At 32.5% G+C, this 20,416-nt stretch overlaps 6 protein-coding genes across 6 annotated transcripts; 3 read left to right on the forward strand and 3 right to left on the reverse strand.

Annotated features, from left to right (window-relative positions):
• Positions 1-2,267: 2,267 nt before the first annotated feature.
• Positions 2,268-4,301, reverse strand: MONOS_15070 (uncharacterized protein; the record flags this gene model as incomplete). Its single annotated transcript, XM_067867923.1, has 6 exons — positions 2,268-2,502; positions 2,985-3,159; positions 3,236-3,260; positions 3,331-3,396; positions 3,537-3,574; positions 3,670-4,301. The coding sequence occupies 6 exons, from the start codon at positions 4,299-4,301 to the stop codon at positions 2,398-2,400; spliced, it is 1,041 nt and encodes a 346-aa protein (XP_067728834.1). The 3' UTR covers positions 2,268-2,397.
• Positions 4,302-5,003: 702 nt separating this feature from the next.
• On the reverse strand, positions 5,004-6,957 carry MONOS_15069 (putative 26S protease regulatory subunit 6B). The gene is made up of 5 exons (XM_067867921.1): positions 6,492-6,957; positions 6,285-6,398; positions 5,950-6,144; positions 5,517-5,792; positions 5,004-5,306 (listed from the first exon to the last, which is right to left on the reverse strand). Exons 1-5 carry the CDS (start codon positions 6,925-6,927, stop codon positions 5,137-5,139), a joined length of 1,191 nt encoding a protein of 396 aa, XP_067728835.1. The 5' UTR covers positions 6,928-6,957; the 3' UTR covers positions 5,004-5,136.
• A 3,281-nt stretch (positions 6,958-10,238) lies between these two features.
• Positions 10,239-10,855, forward strand: MONOS_17466 (uncharacterized protein; the record flags this gene model as incomplete). Its single annotated transcript, XM_067870389.1, has 2 exons — positions 10,239-10,390; positions 10,657-10,855. 2 exons carry the CDS (start codon positions 10,239-10,241, stop codon positions 10,853-10,855), a joined length of 351 nt encoding a protein of 116 aa, XP_067728836.1.
• Positions 10,856-11,985: 1,130 nt separating this feature from the next.
• On the forward strand, positions 11,986-13,541 carry MONOS_15067 (putative 3' exoribonuclease family, domain 1; the record flags this gene model as incomplete). The annotated part of the gene is made up of 5 exons (XM_067867920.1): positions 11,986-12,028; positions 12,155-12,277; positions 12,328-12,609; positions 12,690-12,858; positions 12,989-13,541. The coding sequence occupies 5 exons, from the start codon at positions 11,986-11,988 to the stop codon at positions 13,452-13,454; spliced, it is 1,083 nt and encodes a 360-aa protein (XP_067728837.1). The 3' UTR covers positions 13,455-13,541.
• A 65-nt stretch (positions 13,542-13,606) lies between these two features.
• MONOS_15066 (Sec23B) lies at positions 13,607-17,657 on the forward strand. Its single transcript, XM_067867919.1, has 7 exons — positions 13,607-13,838; positions 13,938-14,782; positions 14,886-15,016; positions 15,280-15,360; positions 15,489-15,682; positions 16,109-16,274; positions 16,631-17,657. Exons 1-7 carry the CDS (start codon positions 13,621-13,623, stop codon positions 17,297-17,299), a joined length of 2,304 nt encoding a protein of 767 aa, XP_067728838.1. The 5' UTR covers positions 13,607-13,620; the 3' UTR covers positions 17,300-17,657.
• Positions 17,658-17,671: 14 nt separating this feature from the next.
• MONOS_15065 (Centromere protein K) lies at positions 17,672-18,930 on the reverse strand. Its single transcript, XM_067867918.1, has 6 exons — positions 18,694-18,930; positions 18,558-18,641; positions 18,373-18,502; positions 18,285-18,329; positions 18,098-18,203; positions 17,672-17,980 (listed from the first exon to the last, which is right to left on the reverse strand). The coding sequence occupies exons 1-6, from the start codon at positions 18,813-18,815 to the stop codon at positions 17,880-17,882; spliced, it is 588 nt and encodes a 195-aa protein (XP_067728839.1). The 5' UTR covers positions 18,816-18,930; the 3' UTR covers positions 17,672-17,879.
• Positions 18,931-20,416: the final 1,486 nt, after the last annotated feature.

Below are 20,416 nucleotides of genomic sequence, written 5' to 3' on the forward strand. Positions count from 1 at the left end.
AAAACATTGAATGAAATATTCTAAATCGAAAAATGGTTGAAATAATATTCGAAATTATTTTTGCTTGTTTTATATTATCATGAAATTCTGAAATTTATCGTTTTGGGATTCAAAGAAAATTGCTTCAGTCATTTTTGCTTGAAAAATTCAAAAAAATAAAAATAAAAATAAAAATAAAAATAAAAATTGAGTTTTCATATGTCGAAATATTTGATGTTTCTCAAATAACACAATTTGAATTAGATTTCTTTGTATAAAAATCTTTTTTAAAAGCTTTCACAAGTTTTGAAATTAATAATTCATCGATAAAAATGGAAAAATTGACAAAGAATTGCAATAACACATTTTTCATTTCATTTTCGAATATTCCGTTTGTCAAAAACTGCAAAGCAAATTGATAAGTGCGCTGTGTGAAATTGTGATACTTCTGATGATGAAGATAATTTCTTTGATTTTTTTTTCAAATACAGTTCTTTTTTCACTTCCAATGCAAAAAAAAAAAAAAATTAAAATGTGTTAATTGATTAATAAATATATTAACACACATCACATTGTTTAATGTTGCTCAAAGCTAGTATGGTTATTTCTCCTTTCTTCCGAACTTTTTTCTTTCCTCTTTGTTCAATGCGTCTTTCACAAGGTGTGACTCGCACATTGGATATGGATCCAAAGAACACAAGTTGTCAAGTGAAAATAAGCACTCGTAAATATCAGTTCGAAGCTTTTCAATCTTTTCTTCTTTTTTCATTTCTTCATTATTAATTATCTTCTCAAATCTTTCGTTCATCTAATATTTCTCAAAGCTTCCATTCCACTGGTTCATCAGCACATTTAAATATCCAATGCACTTCAGTGACAAAACTGCATTTTAGCTGATATTTTCTTTTCTTCAATCATTTTGAATATTTAGTCAAAAAAAAATCTTTTGTGAAAGCAGATTTGAATTCTTCTTTACTCATTTCATCAATCACTCCATCATCTTCAATGATTATCTGCTTTTGCAACCCTCATTTCAATATTCCAAACCAGAAAACAAATCTGTTCAAAAACAATGAAATAAATTCAATCATCATGAATTCATATTCAATTGCAATTTCATACTTGTTATCTTTATTGTTTTATTTGCTCTGCAGTATTTTCGCTAAAGCATTTCATCCAGAATGTGTTGATAAAATTTTTTTCAAACTTAATGAAAGAAAGCTTTGAAATGAAAATAAAATAACATGAAAACTTTTAAAACAAACAAAAGAAATTGCTCACAAACTTGTTTTAAATGCATTTTTGTTTGCACCAAACAAACGATAAGATGTGAACAATATGAATTGATCATTGACATAAATGAATGTTAATCAATTCGAATTTTTTGAAATAGGTTTAATATATATATTATGAAGTATTATGTTGTTTAAAGATAATAATGGAACCAATTGTGAATGATTGTGCAATCGTTTTAGGCAAAAACAAAAATTTCAAAATTCCAAAATTGTGTATTTTTTACAAAAGGAAGATGAAACTGACAAATAAATAGCTTCAATTGTTTGTTGAACATTTGTGTTTATAATAGAATTCATTATTTTTTCAAAATAATTCACATTCCCATTCCATGAAAAATGATCAAACTTTTTTTGGAAAACTAGCAAAAAATGCTTCATAAGCGAAATGCACAACACATTATTTAATGTTGATACGTTTTTGACTTCCTCCCTCAAAACATTGTTTTTTGACAAATGCAAGACTGACAGGTCACAAATGAAAAAAACCAGTATTTCTTAAAAACACTGCCTTTTATTTAAAATTACTGGGGAATCTTGAAATAAACAAAATATTTTGAAATATTTTTTTATTTCACAATTTATCTATTTTATTTTATTTTATTTTATTTTATTTTATTTTATTTTATTTTATTTTATTTTATTTTATTTTATTTTATTTTATTTTATTTTATTTTATTTTATTTTATTTTATTTTATTTCATTTTATTTTATTTCATTTTATTTTATTTTATTTTATTTTATTTTATTTTATATATATATATATATATATATATATTGTGAAATTATATTTAGTATCAATTTTAAAAATTATTGTTTCTAACCTTATAGATTTTCAATCAAATTTTTCAAATTTGAATATTATTTTGAGATAATACTTGAAATTCTCAATGAAACTATTTGTACACAATAAGTTACACTTTTCCGCATTTTTTTGAGATAAAGGAATGTACCCCTAAAGTACACATTTGTAAATTTTACAATAGTTTGTCTCAATTTTTTTTCACAAAAAATTATTGTTCCAATTAATAAAAAAGTTCCAATAAAAATATGATGGCAAGTTTGTTCGTTCAAAATTTCTATAAGAAAGCAATAACAAAGAAGCTAATATTATGTTTGAAAATACTTATCTTTTGATTTCTATTATTTCTTGAGTAATGTCATCTAATTGGCTCTTTTCACATTGAAGTTCATCAATGTCTATCATATCATTTGAAGATCCCATTGTAACCTATTCATTAAACAAATTCATAAAAAGATAAAAAGGATAAATTTATCATAAAAGAACGATAAAAATATTACAAATCTTTCTTTTCAAAAAAAAAAAAAAAAAAAGAAAGAAAGAAAGAAAGAAAGAAAGAAAGAAAAAAAGAAAGAGAGAGAGATAGAGATAGAGATAGTGAAAGAGAGAAAGAGAAAGAGAGAAAGAGAAAGAGAGAAAGAGAAAGAGAGAAAGAGAAAGAGAGAAAGAGAAAGAGAGAAAGAGAAAGAGAGAAAGAGAAAGAGAGAAAGAGAAAGAGAGAAAGAGAAAGAGAGAAAGAGAAAGAGAAAGAGAAAGAGAGAAAGAGAAAGAGAGAAAGAGAAAGAGAGAAAGAGAAAGAGAAAGAGAAAGATAGGAGGAAAATTAATTAGAAATTGGAATGGTAATGTTTTTTCATTTGTAACTCTTTGAAAATCAATTCAATGAAAACATGATCTTGACTTAATACATACACCAAATCTTAAAGGAGATGGCAATTCTTTTACAATCTTCTGCTGAATCTTACCATCCACTGATACAGAGAAAGTTGAAGGATTTTTCTCTAGATTTGCTTCAAGAACGATTGTGGTTCCTTGGGTGCTTTTATCCAATCCCAAGTGTGAACATTTTTTCATAAATATTGAACCACTATTAATTAATAATAATGAAATTAAGGAAATTTTGAAATTTTGTTGTTCGTCTTGATTCGTTAAAAGAAGCACACTTATGGGCATTGTAGCTTATGCTGTCTATAATATATGAGCGATACGAAAAAAATGCGAATAGATTTTGTATTTGTGAATACAAAAATTGTCAAACCTTCGCTTTGTCCTATCACACAATTCAAAAGAGGAGCATGATCATCAGCTTTTGTCACTCCAACAACTGTTGCAAATTTGAATTCAAGGATATAAAATTGGTTTCATAAATTGAAACGTTTATATGTAACAATGAATTTGTTCATAAAACAGGGGGAAATATTGATAATAATTAAAAACTTTTGCAAAATATAAATCAGATCAAACAAAGAAATGATGCCGTTGTGTGCAGTAATTTCACTCTACTACGAAAAAAAGAAGGGCATAATGAACAAACAAAATTTATTTTTTTAAATAAATTTTCAAATTACAACTAACATTTCAAATAATTTAAACAAACCATTGCCAAATTCCTGTCTTGTGAGAAAGAGGAAGTAAAAATGAAGCCCAATTTCCATCCTCAGTAAGATTTGTAACTTTAGTTCCGTCAAACGAGAATGAGGCATTTGGAGAAATAACATAGTCAGATGGAGCACAGGCCATTGGAACAGCTGACGACGAAGAAGAAGGCTCCAATGAGCTTGACGCCGTTGAACAACTTGTCTCAAACGGAGAATCTGCTTTTGCTTCTTTCTCAAGATTATCGTTTGATTGAGCTGATGATGGTTCAGAGGACTGATGCTGACTTGATGCAAACTGAAGCTTCGTAAATTTTCCTTCGCAAATAACTTCAAGTCTTGTGCAAACGGTGTTGCACTTCATGCTCGTTTCGTCTGCTTGCCCAAGAAATCTATTTCTTATGTCTGTGAATAAAAATAGCAGTTCTGCAACGTGTGGAATTTTCGCTCCGTCATCTAGAGCTGTGCTCACAATGGAACAAATAATACACAAAAGACGAGACAGCATTGGATCAAATTCTTTCAAAGATGCATCTGAATCGGAAGAGCACTTTTCCTGTTTATTCTTCTTTATCGGCTCCCAAAGTGGCGATAATGAAGTATCTAGTAAAATTGACATGTTTGATTGTTTCATGAACTTCAAAAGATCCTGATTCATAATCCATCTTAAAGTCTCAGCAATTATTGGAAATAGTGATGATGTATCGATTGGATAAGAAAAATGTGTCACTTTGCAAGACAAATGGATGATAGAAAGAGCGAAAATCTTAATTTGAGAAAAGGATTCTTTCGCTAAAGATTCGAGTAAAATGTAAAATTCATAAGAGATATTTAACTCTTTTGAATCAAAATCCGGAAATGCCGTCAAAATGCTTTTCCAAAAACAACAAAGTTTCTTTAATAACATTTCAAAATTACACTTTATAATTTGCTTCACACAGAAACTCCTTCATCATTGCAATCTTCTAAAACGCTTTGGAAAGTTTTGCAAAAGTCAAGCTGTTTCATAATTGGTAAATATGAGATATCTCAAAAAACAAATTTTGAAATTTTTAATCGATCAAATTGAAAATGCAATGAAACTTTCCGATGCCAGCACAAATAGACCTAATATTAATTGACTATTTGCTCCTCCTTTTAAAAGCAATTGTTTTTGAAAGTTCTTCAGAACGTTAATCTATAAAAAAATTTATTTGTTTCAAATTAACGAAATGAGTCAAGATTTGTTTTCAAACACTCCTTTCTTTATCATTTGATAAACTTTCTTCCATTTAACAAAAATAACTTAAATTTAATCTTTCTCAAACACGCAATATTTTGTTATGAAATATACCCATAATTAAATATGACATTTATATTTTTTGTTCAATTACAAAACGTTCGATCGAAACAATGAAATAAATGAAATGCATACGTAAATGAGTAGTTCAAAAGCAAAACAAAAAGTTGAAGAAAATTCTTTAATTGACTTACTTGTAGAACTGGAAATCAGTATCGGATTTTTTAACAACGCTCTTGTATGCTCTCTCAAAATCTTTTGGCAGCACAACGTATCTGTTTCTTCTTATAGCTTGCATACCAGCTTCCTGGCAAATTGACGCAATTTCTGCTCCGCTAATCTTATCCGGGCGAGCAATGTCTGAAAGAACAATAAATGAATTTATTAATATCAAAGAAAAATTAAGCAAAAGAATAAAACATTTCAATGAATGAATAAATGTTCAATAAATATAAATACATAAGAGAGAGAGGGAGAAAGAGAAAGAGAAAGAGAAAGAGAGAAAGAATTAAATAAATAAAAAGAAGAGAAAGAAAGAAGTGATGAATGAAAACAACATCTTAATCATACAATCTTCCAAATCAACATCCTTCGACAAATTCATTTTGGCCGTGATCACTTGGAATATCAGTCTTTTCTGCCTTCTGTCTGGCAGCGGGAACTCGATCTTCCTGTCCAGCCGGCCTGGGCGCAGCAGAGCAGGGTCGAGTGTGTCTGCCCTGTTTGTGGCCATAATCACTTTGACATTCACAGACTGGTCAAACCCATCCATTTGATTGAGCAGCTCCATCAGAATACGCTGGATCTCTCGATCAGATCCGTGCTTTGAATCAAAACGTTTTGTTGCTTAAAAAAAAAGAAAGAAAGAAAACAATTAAAATGGATCGTTTGGGAAAGAAAAAAGGAAATAAGACATCGTAATTAAAAGAAGAAAGAAAAGTTTGATGAATTTAGCATATAAATTTTATAGTTGCAAAATAATGAAAACAAAAGAATAAAATACCGATTGAATCAATTTCATCTACGAAAATAATTGCAGGAGCGTTTTCACGAGCCATTCTGAAAATGTCACGAACCATTCTTGGACCCTCTCCAAGATATTTCTGGACTAATTCCGACCCAACAACTCTGATGAATGCAGCTGTTGTGTGATGTGCAACAGCTTTTGCAAGCATGGTTTTTCCTGTTCCTGGAGGTCCTGTAATAAGTGAAATTCAAAATGAAATTAAAAGAATAAACGAAATTGAAATGAGAAAAAAATAATTTGTGAAGAATCATGGAGAAGCAAAAGTTCGAAAAGAAGTGATAAAAAAAACTGTGGAAAAAAATAATTCATGCCATATAGTAAAACTCCTCTGGGTGGATCAATTCCTATCTGTTTGTATAAATCAAAATGTGTAAGTGGTAATTCAACTGCTTCGCGAATTTCTTGCTTTTGAATATCGCAACCACCTTAACGTTTATTGGATAAAAAAGAAAAAGAAAATGTATGATCACATGTTTTAAAATATTTTAAATATTTGCAAAATATTTCATTGTTTAAACCAATATCAGAGTATGACACGTCTGGCCTTTCTGATGCAGACATAAGTTGTATGGTCGAATCGCTTTCTGGAGGGAGGACATCAACGACAGAGTCGCTGTGGCGATGGCAAGCTACGGAAGAATTAGGTTTCAGAAGTTGACGATCAATTGTTGACATCACTCGTACATAAACAGTTGAACTCAGTGAAGTCTGTACAATTCCATGATCTCTATCAACCATCTCTGCAAATTGACCAATCATAAGAGGAGGTGCACGCATTTGTTTGAGTTCTTCTTCAGCTCGGAGTATTTCACGACGTAAATTGTGGTATTCTGCTTTGTTGTACTCAATTCGTTGTAAAAGTTGGGTTTTATAACTTTCTTGTTGTTTAACCTTTTCATATAGCGTCATGCATTCCTTGCGACCATCCTCAGCTTTGCGTAAAGCAGCTGACATCAAGATCAAAAGAAAAATATTTAATATAATGGTAAATTTGATCATTGAAAAGTTTAAAAAAATAATATTTGTTTTTGAACAATTCATCTATCTCATGTGTTTTTTTAAATAACTTTTTTGATTTTTATTCAATAAATTCTTTTTCGAAAAATAAAATAATCTTTTATTAAAAACAGAAAAAAGTAGATCAAGAATTTTGCTCAAATAAAATGAATTTCAAATGCAAAAACACAAAGTGAATCAAAAAAAATCAATGACTCAGCAATAAACAAAAAAATCATCAATGGGTGGAACTAAATTATAGATATAGTGTTGTATTATAATCTTGCAACAGCTGAATCCGATGATGCAATCTTCGTATCCTTCTTCTTCCATCTTTTCAAGTACTTTTCTTTTCAACTCTTTTTGTTTATCCTTCTCTTCCTTCATTGCAATCCTTCCTTTCAATTTTTCGAAAATGCTTTTGAAAAAATATAAATAACACAAAGTTTGTTCATTGATCACATGTGATTGAGAAACCACATCTAAAACAGCATCAACAGCTTCGCTTTCCAGCAAGTCTTCAATCTTCACGGCTCTATTTCTCGCTGCATTGATCAATGAATCAATACATGCCCTGCCAATTCTTCTATAATTCTCCTTCGTTGCTCGAAATATCTGAACAATGCTTGCGATAAGCTCAACGAATTCTTCATTCCACAAATAACAGTTGTTAAAGAAAAAAGAGTGTGTTTGGATCCATCTCCTGATTATCATTATTTTTTTCGATTCTTTTTTGTTCATTTTCTCTTCTTTCTTCTTCCAATTCACATTTCTATTGAGCTCTTCTTGTACTCTTGCTGCCTCTCTTCCGAAATGCAGCTTATTCACAATAGTATCTTCCAAGGATCCATTGGTGCAAAATCTGTATATAAAAAACTCCCAAGCAGATTGATACGCTAGATGTGAAAGATTTCTGTGTTTCTGTTGATGTTTGATGATTTCTGTTATCTCGTTCAAATATACTTTTTGTTCCAGATTCTGTCAAAAATAAGGCGGGAAAAAGCAAACATTATGAAAATGAAAAAGAAGTGCACATACGCAATATCCTATTTCGCTCAAAGTTATCAAAGCCATTTCCACTTCTTTTTGAACTTCCTCGTTTTCCTCTTTCTTCAACGCAACTTTCAGCAAACAAGGTACGCAAATAGAATTCAATTTCAATGATGATGAGCCTCCAAATAATAAAATGCATTCACTAAGATCAGCAATTAGCTTTTCATCCTTTCCTTCCTTTTTCTCATCTTCTTCAGTAATCATCTTCTCAAATATTCCGTAAAACTGAGATTCTTCAAATTCATAAAGCCGCTTGAGTTTTAATGTCCTGTTATATCCAAAGTGTTTCAACAACAGAATGGAATTATCCAAAGTCAGTTTCTTTTCTTCAATCATTTCGTGAATTTTGTTGAATATTTCTTCGTTGAAAATAGAAAGAAATTCATCAGCATTCATTTCTTCCATCACTTCATTCATTTCAACAATTTTCTCTTTTTGTCTATCCTCATTGCAATCTTCTAGCTCACAAAACAAGTCTTCAAAAAAAAAAAAAGAAAAGAAAGAAAGAAAGAAAAAACATCAATAATCAAGAATTTAAATGAAACTGCAACTGAAAACCTGTGAACTTTTTTGTGTTATCTGTTTCCTGCATTTTTGAAAATACATCGCAGACAGAAAACAACGAAAATTCGTCATTCACATTGAATTCGCATATGATTGGACAGAAGAATTTTTTGATAAATAAAATCTCAAAAATCGTCGTAAAAAAATATCTGCTTTCACACCAGTATTCTTTGCATTTGCATTTAAAGAAAGCTACAAAAGAGAAAGTGGGTTTTGAAGATTAACTCTTGTTTTTATGGATGTTTCGATCCAAAAATTTTAGAAAATGAATTTATTCGAAATGAGAGAACAACGAATCCACATTATTTGTAGAATTAGAAATGTTATTTCATGTGGTGGTACCAGACAATGATTGCAATGCAATAATTTTGAAATTCAGTTTGATAATTTTTGGAAACTTGATGACCAAGATGAATACAACAATTTTGTTATTTTATGAAAATCTCTGTATGTGCGCATTTTATATTGTTCTATGGATCGTGAAGATATTTCCATTCGCATCCTTTCCAAAGCCCAGGAATATGAGTTATTGTTGAAATCTCCAATCTCCGCTTTGTGGAGCAACACCATGAGAACAGAGCTGATTATTATATAGACATTGGGAAATAAATGAAGTTACGGAAGATACATGTTTTTTATTTGGTGCAAAAGGTGAAAACAAATTCAGCTGATGTTTTGTTGAATGAAGACAGAAGAGGATGGAACTCTGTGAAGGACAAAATCTGCACAATATTACATAGCATTTGGGAGCGTAAGGCAGATGGAGTAGTTTGTGGTATTTTTTGGCAAAAAAAGTGGGTGGAAATATCGAGGGAAGGAAATTAATCACAAAAAAAAGGCAAAAATTCAATGGAAAAAAGAACCCCAAAATATAGGTTTTATTCATATAGTTTTCCTGTTTCTCTAACTGCTCCAGGCAGACATGGAAAGCGATGAATTTTTATTTCTGATTCCGCATTTGCTTCAAAAGAGTGGAGAACATTCAATGAAGAGACATCCAATAATCGAATATTTGTTGGCAATCGAAGGACATTCTACCCAATTGCATCTGGATTTCATTCTTCGAAGGGACAGCCATTTTGAGTGAGCAAGGTGATTATAATTTGAAGTTTGTTTTCTTTATCACCACAGCCAATGAAAGAGAATTTTGCAATTTTTATTTTCTTTGTCTGATTTTCAACAAAGTTATTGTTTCTCTTAGCTCCTATGTTTGTGCATGGACCATTGAATTTTGTGCGTTGTGCATGAGAGAAAGCATTGCAGCTGCATTGTCATCTGCATCACGAGCATCGGTGAGTGAGTGCCAACTTTTTCTATCATTCCTCCTCCTCGTTGTTGAAGCACAGCCAACTCATTCTTCATTTTCATCAGGATTTATATTCCTCATCCACGGTCTCGTTGATATTTGATGCCTTCCAATCACGCAGTCCGAAGAGCCATGTCCTTCAAGCACAGATAGATGAACATCCTTTCCTTCTTTCGCAGCTCCACTTCATTTGGTTCTATAAGTTATTTTTTTATTTTCTTTTTTATTTTCTTCCTCTTCGCCCCTCTCCTCTTCACCCATCTTCACCCATCTTCACCCATCTTCACCCATCTTCACACGATCTTCCCTCATCTGCTTCTCCTCGGCAGCCGCAGAGGAAGACTCGATGGCTGTGACGGAGCTAGCACTGCAAGCACGTCTGCTGTGCGTGTCTTTGTCAGAGATGCAGCGGGAGAAGGAGAGAAAGCAATGGGCACTAAAGCTGACAAATCGGTCGTCGTTCCTGCTGAGCACGATGCAATTCGGCACAGTTAAGCAGTTTGGCTGCGGCTCTTGTGTTTGCGGCAGCGTCGTCTGTTTCGATCACTGCAGACGAGGAGAGCATCAGCAAGGCAGATGAGGAGAGAGAAGAGAGAGAAGAGAGAGAAGAGAGAGAAGAGGGCAGATTCATCTGAAGTGAACCAAGAAGGAGGAGCAGAAGAGATTTGCGCAAAAATTTCACAGACAGCTGAAGACTTGGCTGATTCTAGTCCAACCATATCATTGTCACATTTTCATTGTCTTCTTCGAGTGATTGTGTAAAGGAGTGTGGAGAGCGAGCGAGAGAGAGAGAAACAAAGAGGAAGAGCGAGAAGAAAGAAAGAGAGAGAGAGAGAAAGAGAGAGAGAGGAGCGAATGTGGATTGTGATCAACCAGCTCCGATATCCACCGCCAGTTGCACCGCCTCCGCAGCTGCGAGAGATGGAGGAAGAGCAGGTGGGCAAGGCGAAGGGGGGTGTGTGAGAGTGGGGAAGGGGGAAGGGCAGGGAAGGAGAATGTAAAGGAGTTTATGTTGGAGCCGGAAAAGAAGCAGCTGCAAGAAGGAGAGATCGACTTTGAGTCATATTTGATATATGAGCTATGCGGGAAGCTTCCGATGAAGGTGGAGCGGTACTATGGTATGCATCTGAAGAGACACTGTGTTTTTATTTTATTTTTTTTTTTTTTATGAATGAATGTTTTGTGTGTGTGATTTTGAAAGTTGAAATTGGATTTTCTTAGCTTATAAATAAGGCTGATACAATCTTCGCCTCACTATTTTTTTCTGTTTCAATTTTTCAATTTTCTCTTTTTCTTTCTCCAATTGAATATGTTCTGTTTGATTGGGTGTGATGTTTTTACAGAGCTGTTTTTTTTTTTTTTTTTTTTTTTTTTTTTGCATTTACGAGAACGCATGATGAGTATGTGTTATGCTAGTGGAGGCATTTTCTGCTGTCCAATCCAAAAAGGGAAAAGAAAAGAAAAAGAAACACGAAAGGGAGGAAAGTGATAAGTTATATCCTCGACTATGCATGCTAAATATGCTGAAATCTGGTGTGCTTAGCCATGGGGCTTCAATGCTTTTGCCATATCCCTCCTTAATCTGTTGCTGTTATTTTCTGTTCAATAATTCTTTTATTCATTGTTCCGTGTCATTTTGCGATAAAAAATGATTGAAATTTTTTAAAAAAAGTGATTGTTGAAAACTGAAAAGTTATCTCTTTATTCATTGCAAATTGTGCAAATATATGTATGTATGTATGTGTATATGTATATGTATATATATTCATTAATATATATTTATATTTATAGTTATTGTTAATGAAAAAACAAAATATTGACTTTGAAACAAACCAATTTTCCTTTAATAATATAAGGAGTTCTTCAAACCTATTATTATTACAATTATTATTATTCAACAGGTTCAGTTTTATAATAATATTTTTGAAAAAATAACAATCAGTCTCATATTACAGTTTCGATAAACTATAATGGATATGGATCATAAAAATTTGATGAATACACAACAACAACGTTCAATTGCTGCAATAAGAAAGATTAATCCAGCAGGATTGTTTTTCACTGTTTTTTCTAACAAGAAGAAAAGATTGGATATGAGAGGATTCCATTCTTTTCGCGAATGTATTGTTTCTGTTGGTTTGCGGAATTATCTTTTAAAATTATGTAAAAATTTTTCGTTTGAAACTTGCATTTTTCTATTGATTGCTTATATATTGCGATAAATGCAATATATTTTTCAAAAAACTGGAAAATTGTTTTCAGGACAAATTTCAAAAGTTTTTGGCTCTTCCATGTGTCGAATGGGTGGGTGCACAATTTTAGCATCTGTTACAGGAAAAATTGTTCAACAAGAATCTCCAGTGCTAAATCCATCAGATCTCATTTGTTTGTAGTTTTTAATTTTTCCAAGATTCTTTGATTTCTATTTTTTTCAGCGGTTGATGTGAAATATACGTCGCAATGCGCTCCTTCAACAGAATTAAATACGCCTTCGAAACAATCAAAGTGCTTACTTGTCTCTCAACATTTGAGTGATCTTCTAACACGATCAATTGTTCCTGAATCATTTGTCGCTTTTTCTCCAACAACACTTGCCAGCGGAAAGAGCTTTCCATTATATGTCATGTGGGATCTGTCACTGCAAATTTCAATTCTTCAAGAAGATGGTTCATTGCTTGATGTAGCACTTTTGGCTGCAATGATGGCTCTAAATGATGGTTTGCCTTGAGAGTACTTCGAATGATAATTCAAAATATATGATGATTATCAATATAAATGTTTAATTATATTATTATAGTAACTCTTCCATCACTTTATCTTACTCGAGATCCAATATCTTCATCATACTGTGCATCCACTAAAGTTGATTCAAGTGAAGATTGCATTTTAATATCAAAGTCTTCAAGCTTGAGGTTCTGTGCTTTTCCACTCTCAGTAACTTTTGGAATAGCATCGATAAAAGATGGGTTTGTGCGATTTTAATTTTCTTATTGTTTTATGAATTTGATGATTTTTTTCATTGGTTTATTCAAATAATCTTTCACTAATGTGAAAAAATAACATTTCTTGTGAAATGAATATTTTTGTGAATCTTAGCCCCCAAATAGTTGTGGATCCTTCGCTTGAAGAAGAAGACGGAGTTGGAATGAGCACATTTTCACTTATCTTTAATGTGGCAAACGTTTCGTCGCATTCTTCCAAAAGCTATTTTGGATTGGATTTTCTTGATGAACCTATCTTCTGGCTGATTTTAAAAGAAGGTGGAATTCCAATAATACTCTCTATGGATGGTGATCGAAACTCGTCAGAGGCAAAAACTTTCTCAAACACTGTTGTCACACTTCAAACTGGTCAAGTCATTGATGTTGCTGATCCATTCAATTCGAAAGAAAACGCAGAAAAAGAACGACTAGATCAACTTGCAAAATCACTTCACCCTCAACCAGCGATAGTGAATAAGGAGACAATCAAAATAGGAAGAGAAAGGATCAAAGCTATTATTAATGCAATCAAAAATGAAGAACTTGAAGAAGATGAGTCAAAAATGGATATTGAAAAATGAACTGTTATAATTTAGTTTTATTTTGTTTTTTTATCAAAATTTTTTATATCTTTTGAAATAATTGAAAATAAAACGTATTGATGAAAATAGTCATGATGCGTTGCAGGTATTAAGAAAAAATTTAATTGCATCAAAATCTGATCGAAACCATAAAATAAAAACAAAGATGGCACAGGATCCACTTGCTCCTTTTTTGATGAGAGAAGATGTTACCGGAATTAGAACAACATGGAGCTGCTTCGTAACAAGTCAAGCTGAACGTCAAAAAGTGATGGTGCCTTATGCAGCTGTTTATTCTCCGTTGAAAACACTCAGAGAAGAACAAGTTATTCGGGAATTGCCAGTAATTTGCAGAGGATGTGGAGCTTCTCTTTCAGTTTATGAGTTTGAAGTTATTAGAGCTCTATCTTTTATTGTGTTTTTATTATGTTCATTTTTTTTTTTTTTCTTATTTTCATCTTTGGCCAAATAAAAATATTAAAGTCAAATATATGCTGGAGAGCAACGCTATGCATGCAGATTTTGTGGCGCATCTAATTCTCTTCCTCCACGAATGCAGAAACTTTCAGATGCGAACAAACCAGCTGATCTTAATTACCAGACGGTTGAATATGTTCTTCCTGATAAATCACCAAATCCTGTTTCTTTGATATTTGTGATTGATACGTGCCTTCCTGAATCTGAATTTTCTGCATTAATTGATTTTATGAAACAAGTTATCTCATTGATCCCATCTGATTTCAGAGTTGGAATAATCACCACTGGGAAAATGAACCATATCTATGACGTAAGCAGCGCTGAGGCACTTCGCTCTTACACTTTTAATGGAGCAAAAGATTATAATGAAACAGAATATTGGAAAATGCTTGGATTGGATGGAGCTGTTAGCCCTTCCGTTGCAAGTCGGTTCCTTGTTGGAATGGAAGATGGGTTAATGCTTGTTGATGCCATCCTGTCTGCATTGCGTGTCGATCCATTTGGCAGCGGACCAGGACAGCGTGAGTCTCGTGGGACTGGTTCGGCCGTTTCTCTTGCTCTTGCGATTCTGAAGAAGCTGGGGCCGAACAGCGGAGGGCGTGTGATGCTGTTCACGGGAGGGCCATGTACCATTGGACCAGGGAGAGTGATAAGCACAGACGCCTCGGAGAAAATGAGGCAGCAGATCAATTTTGAGAAGGAAACTGATTTGAAGTATTACCATTCTGCGAAGAAGTACTATGAGAGCTTGGGGAGGAGAGCGTCGCAAGCTGGGCATTGCATTGATATAATGATGGGGTGTCAGGATCAGTGCGGAATAGACGAGATGGTGCCACTGGTTTCACTGACTGGTTTGCTTACTGCTTTTTTTTTGATTATTATTTTTATTTCTTCGTTTTTAACTTGTTTTTTTGGGAAAAAAACGTTTTTTTTTTTTTTTTCACTTTATTTCAGGTGGTCTGACTGTTTTGTCCACTTCATTTGCATCGTCACAGTTCCGTCTGTCTTTCTCCAATCTGTTTGATCGTGGAATGTGCACAGCAGATGACCTCGACATGGCATTCAATGCGAAAATCACTGTGAGGGTTTGTTTATTTCGTCACTTTATTTTTTTTTTAATTTTCATTGATTTTTATTTGTTTATTGATTGACTTTAATAAATATATATATATTAAACTTTTTTCGTTTTTGTTTTTCATCTTTATTGTTGTTTTAAAACGTTATTTTAATTTTTTTCATTATTTTATTCTTTTCTCAATTTTTTAACAATTTCATTGACTTTTTCTATTTTCGTGTATAAATATTTTTTTATTCAAAATTTATTTAATTTCCATTGTTTTTTCAACAGCTCACAGAACATATGAAACTGACTGGTTGCATTGGCCATTGCACTTCAAGCCACGTGAAAGCTCCATTTGTTTCTACAATCGTTTGTCACTCTTTTATTTTCTGTTTTGATTTTTATTCTATTTTCTTTTCTTTTCTTTTCTTTTCTTTTCTTTTCTTTTCTTTTCTTTTCTTTTCTTTTCTTTTCTTTTCTTTCATCGCATTCAACAGGAAGTGGGCGAAGGAGACACAAACGTGTGGGCGGTGTCTGCATTGGACTCGGCATCGTCGATGATGTTTGTGTGGGACGTTGTTCTGGCTGACAGCGACACCAGCTATCGCCAGCCACCCATTCTGCAGATACAGACAGAATACACAAGAGCCAATGGACAGAAGATGCTGAGAGTCACTTCGATAGACTTCAGGTGTGTTGGAGTGTGGATTTAGATTGGATTGGTTTGGTTTGGTTTGGATTGGATTGGATTGGTTTGGTTTGGTTTGGTTTGGTTTGGTTGAATGAATGAATAAATGAATAAATTGGTTAATTGATTGGTTGGATTATTTGAGTTGTTTGAGATGTTCATGAGCAAATTTATTTGAATGTTTTGGTAATTTGAAATATCAAATAAGTCTTTTTTTTGAACATTATTTGATTGTATTCTTTTTGATATGTATATGTTAACATGTTTCAAAATAATAATTCTCTATTTGCTTTATTTCACCTGTCTCTGTTCATATTCTTTTTTTTTCATCTTCTTTCTCTTTCTTACATTTTTTTTTCTTTGATCGTCTCTTTTCACTTATTTATGAATTCTTCCTTCCTTTCTTCCTTTCTTCCCTCTTCATTTCAGATGGAGTGATGCTTCGAAGCAGCTGACAGATGTGATCCGCTCCTTCGACTATGAATGTGCTGCTGTTGCGTGTGCCAGAATGGCTGTGGAGAAGGCAGAGAGAGAGAAGAACGACACCCGCTGCAATTCAGCCATCAGATGGATAGATAAGACTCTTATCAACACTGTATGTGATGAGAATGAGAAAGAGAAAGAGAAAGAGACAGAGACAGAGAAAGAGAAAGAGAAAGAGAAAAAGAGAGAAAAGAATGAATGAATGAATGAATGAGAAGACATAACGAATGGTCAAAGAGGAAAACGAATTTAGTCTTTTGTTCAAATATTCATATTATAGCCCTTTCAGTATTGTTGTTGTGGATATTAATTGGGATGCATATTTTTTTTTATTTAATTCTTCTTTTTTGTGTCATTTCACACATTTTTCCTCTGTTTTTATATTGTTTCATTTATTTGTATGTTTAATCGTTTTTTGTTCATCTGTTTATATGTGTTTATATACATATGCATATACGAATATTGCAGTGCCAGCAATTCGGCATCTACACCCCCGGCCATCCCGAGTCCTTCCGACTCCCACCTCAGCTGTCTCCATTCCCCCAGGCGATTTACTACCTCCGCCGCTCTCGCTTCCTGCGTGTGTTCAACCACGCCCCCGACGAGACAGAATTCTACCGGCTGCTTCTGAACAGAGAAGGCGTGACCAATGGCATCGTGATGATCCAGCCGACTTTGCTCTCCTTTGAGCTGGGGCAGGAGCTGCCCCGCCCTGTTCTGCTGGACCTGTCGTCGATCAAGAAGGACTGCATTCTCCTGCTCGACACGTTCTTCCGCCTCATCATCCACCACGGAGAAACTATCGCAGCGTGGAGGGAGATGAAGTACCACGAGCAGCCAGAGAACGCTGCTCTGAAGGCGATGCTGGCAAAGCCCATTGAGGAAGCGCAAGAGATTCTGAAGGACAGATTCCCTGTTCCCCATGTGCTTGTGTGCGACCAGGGCTCATCACAGGCGCGTTTCTTGATCTCGCAGCTGAATCCGTCTACAACTCCATCGGCGTCGCTTTCGACGAATGCGGCGATTGGAGGAGCAATTGGCACAGACTCAGAGACAAAAGCACCGATATTCTCAGATGATGTGACACTGAAGAAGTTCTTTGACAGCCTGCGCACCGCTGCGACTTCAAAGCAGTAAGTGGAAGAGGACATTGGAAGAGTTGTTGTTTGTGTGAATGGGAAGAGAGAGAGAGAGAAAGAAAGAGAAAAAGTTAGGAACAAAAGAATCCTTCGCATTACTATTTCCTTTGGAGTTGCCATTGCCATTGGAAATGTGAAAAAAAATATTAGACCAAACAATGATAATCATGTCAAAACTCTCAAAATGTTCGCTTGCGCAGGATAATGTGTATTTTTACTCCATTTTGCTCATTTGCGTTGTTTGATGATTTCTAATTAGTTGCCTTTGATTGGAAATGCCTTATGAAAATTATCGTTAATCCATTTTTGTTTTCATTTCATATGCATTAGAAAAAACCAGAAAAAGAAGAAGAAATTGAACTTTTCTTTCGGCTAAAAATTATTCATCTTAGTATAACTAATTTGTAACAGATTGGAACAATAAATAAACAGGTGTTTTTGATATGTGATACAACAACCTTGTTTCAAAGTGTTTAACAACAAAAATCCAAAGCAAACGAACACGTTATTCAAATAGAAAGATTTTATCATTTCTTTTAAAAAAAACATTAAACAAATTTCATAACAAGCTGCTCCGTTCAGCTGGCCTTCTCTCTTTCCTCTTTTGACGTCTTCATGGCAGATTGCAGATCCATTGGATCAACAAGAGCTATACGGTTCATAACATGTGGATGCATAACTGAGCAGATATTTGAGATATATCAGTTATCATTTATCCCAGAAATGATCATAGTACAATGAAAAACATGTCAAGAGAGAATAATTGAAAAAAAAACAACAATTTTTGAAAAAAAACCTGCAATTTGGGAAGTGACTAAATATTCTATATGAGATTGGTGCATATTTTCACTAATTTCAATAAAGGGATCCTTTGGAAAGTCGAGTGCTCTCTGAAGTAAAGCCTATTTTGTGTGTGTGTGTGTGTGTGTGTGTGATAAATGTTCGGTTTCAATTGAAGCAACAATAATATAGCAATAATATACCTGCAATATGAATGATATTGGCTGATAATTGATAATCTTTCCTTTCTAAAAAAAGATATGTCAAAATGTTGTATTCTCAAAGGCAAACTATATTTGCTTCTTGTGGAACCTTCGGAGCGTTTGATTCCAGCATTTGAAATAGTTTTGTAGTTATGATTATATTTGAATCAGTTACAGCTTTTAATTTATTCTTTGTAACACTATCATTCTCTTGTTCTCTAAAAAATTAATTACGAAATTAAACCTTAAAATAGTTTTAAAATTTTCTTATACTCGTTTTGTTTCGATTCCATGGAAGAAATTTCTTTCTTAAGTGCTAAATTCATTGATTCAAGTTCAGATTGAAGATTTGAACATCTTTGTTTTAAAATAAACAATCAAAACAACTTCTCATAATATTCTTTCAAACCTCTTTAATTCTCCTTGAAATTTTTTAAGTGTTGATTCCTTTTCTTCTGCAAGTAAAGCATAGTCTTTTTGCTTTTCTGTCATTTCTTCAATGAGCATTAATAAAAAGTTTTCATCGCTCATGTCCTTAAAATATGCTGTAAATATTTCTGAATCGCTAAGTTCTTTTATTTCATCCTTAATTAAAGAATTTAACTCTTCTTTTCGTTTTATTTTTGAATCTTCAGAAATAAATGTCATTTGTGATGGTAAGATCAAAAAATATTCAAATTTTTTTGCAATGATTTTGGAGTTGTTAAAATTTCAAAAACAAAGACTGAAAACGAATTTGTAAGAAATATGAAATAAATGAATACGCTAACATTTATAAAAATATTTTTATTTGCGAAATAAAGTGAAAACATAATCAATTGTATTAATATATAAATGAAAAGGAAAAATATTCTTTTTTTAATTTGAATTTCAAAGTTAAAGAAAAGATGAAAGACATTGAATAGCTCTGGCTAGAAGAGTCAGTTTGCCTTTTTTTTTTTTTTTTTTTTTTTTTTTTTTTTTTTGAATTTCACAAAAGTGTGAATATTACACACACGTGCACATTATTTTCAACACAGCTTGTTGATAAAGTTGTAGGTTTCAAAAAAACTTATCAACAAAAATTCATTTTTATTCGCTAACATTTTATGAAAAAGAACAAATTTTTATTCTGTTTGTTGCTTTTCAGTTTAAAAGTTACATGAACATTAAACATGATATTTTCCTTGTTTGTTATTTTTAAAGTTACAAAAAACGAAAGTTGCATTATTTAGAAATATTTAAAAAAACGTTGTTGTTGTTTTGCTTGAAGAAAGATATTGATTGTCAAAAACAATTCATTTATAATTAAAGACATAGTCCTTGTTATTTAGGAAAAATTCACAACTCTTGTTAAACAAATTGTTCTAGGTGTTATTATTTTTGAAAAATGGGGGAAAATACGGACTTTCAAGTATTTTTTGAAAAAAACACTAAAAAATTGATTCACTCATAACATTATTTCGCTTTTTCAAATTTCAAAATAAATTTGATTTTCATATCTGTAAATAGGTGTCATTGAAATCAAAACATTAAGTTTTCCAATATTTCTTTAATGTCATAAAATGGACCCATTTAAATTATATTTTCAAATGAAAAAAATTCAATGAAAAGTGCATAAATTTTTCTATGAAAATACCTGAAGCAAAATATTTTTCCCCAAATAGCTAATGCTTTATTCTCAGGTTTGTTGAAATTTTCATTTGTTGATAACTTTTCGTCATTAATTCATCAAACTTCTTTTCAAGCAAATTATCTCAAGATAATTATGTTTTTGTGTCAATTTTTGAAAAAATGAAAAAATTGAGGGATTTATTTCTTGAATTCAAAAATAATATCTCATTTTAACAAACTTGAGAATTTTGCATTAACAGCTTTTCAAAAAGAATGACGCATATTTGAAAAATGATCACTTTTGTTTCTTCTTTTTTGAAGCAGAAAAGTTCACACATCATATTTCCACACAATTCACAACTTCTGCCATTTTTTTGAAAAATATTGCACTTCAAACATAAAATGAAAATGAAAAAATTATTAGTAATTCTGATTTATTATTGTAATTCAGGCAATGTTTTGAAGCATCAAACAATTTTTAATTTAAAGCATCCTATCAAAACGTTCATCATTTTAAATAGAATCTTGAGAAAAGTTTG

This window comes from Monocercomonoides exilis, assembly GCF_001643675.1.
Source record: "Monocercomonoides exilis strain PA203 chromosome Unknown scaffold18-1597598, whole genome shotgun sequence".
Classification (NCBI taxonomy): domain Eukaryota; phylum Preaxostyla; order Oxymonadida; family Polymastigidae; genus Monocercomonoides; species Monocercomonoides exilis.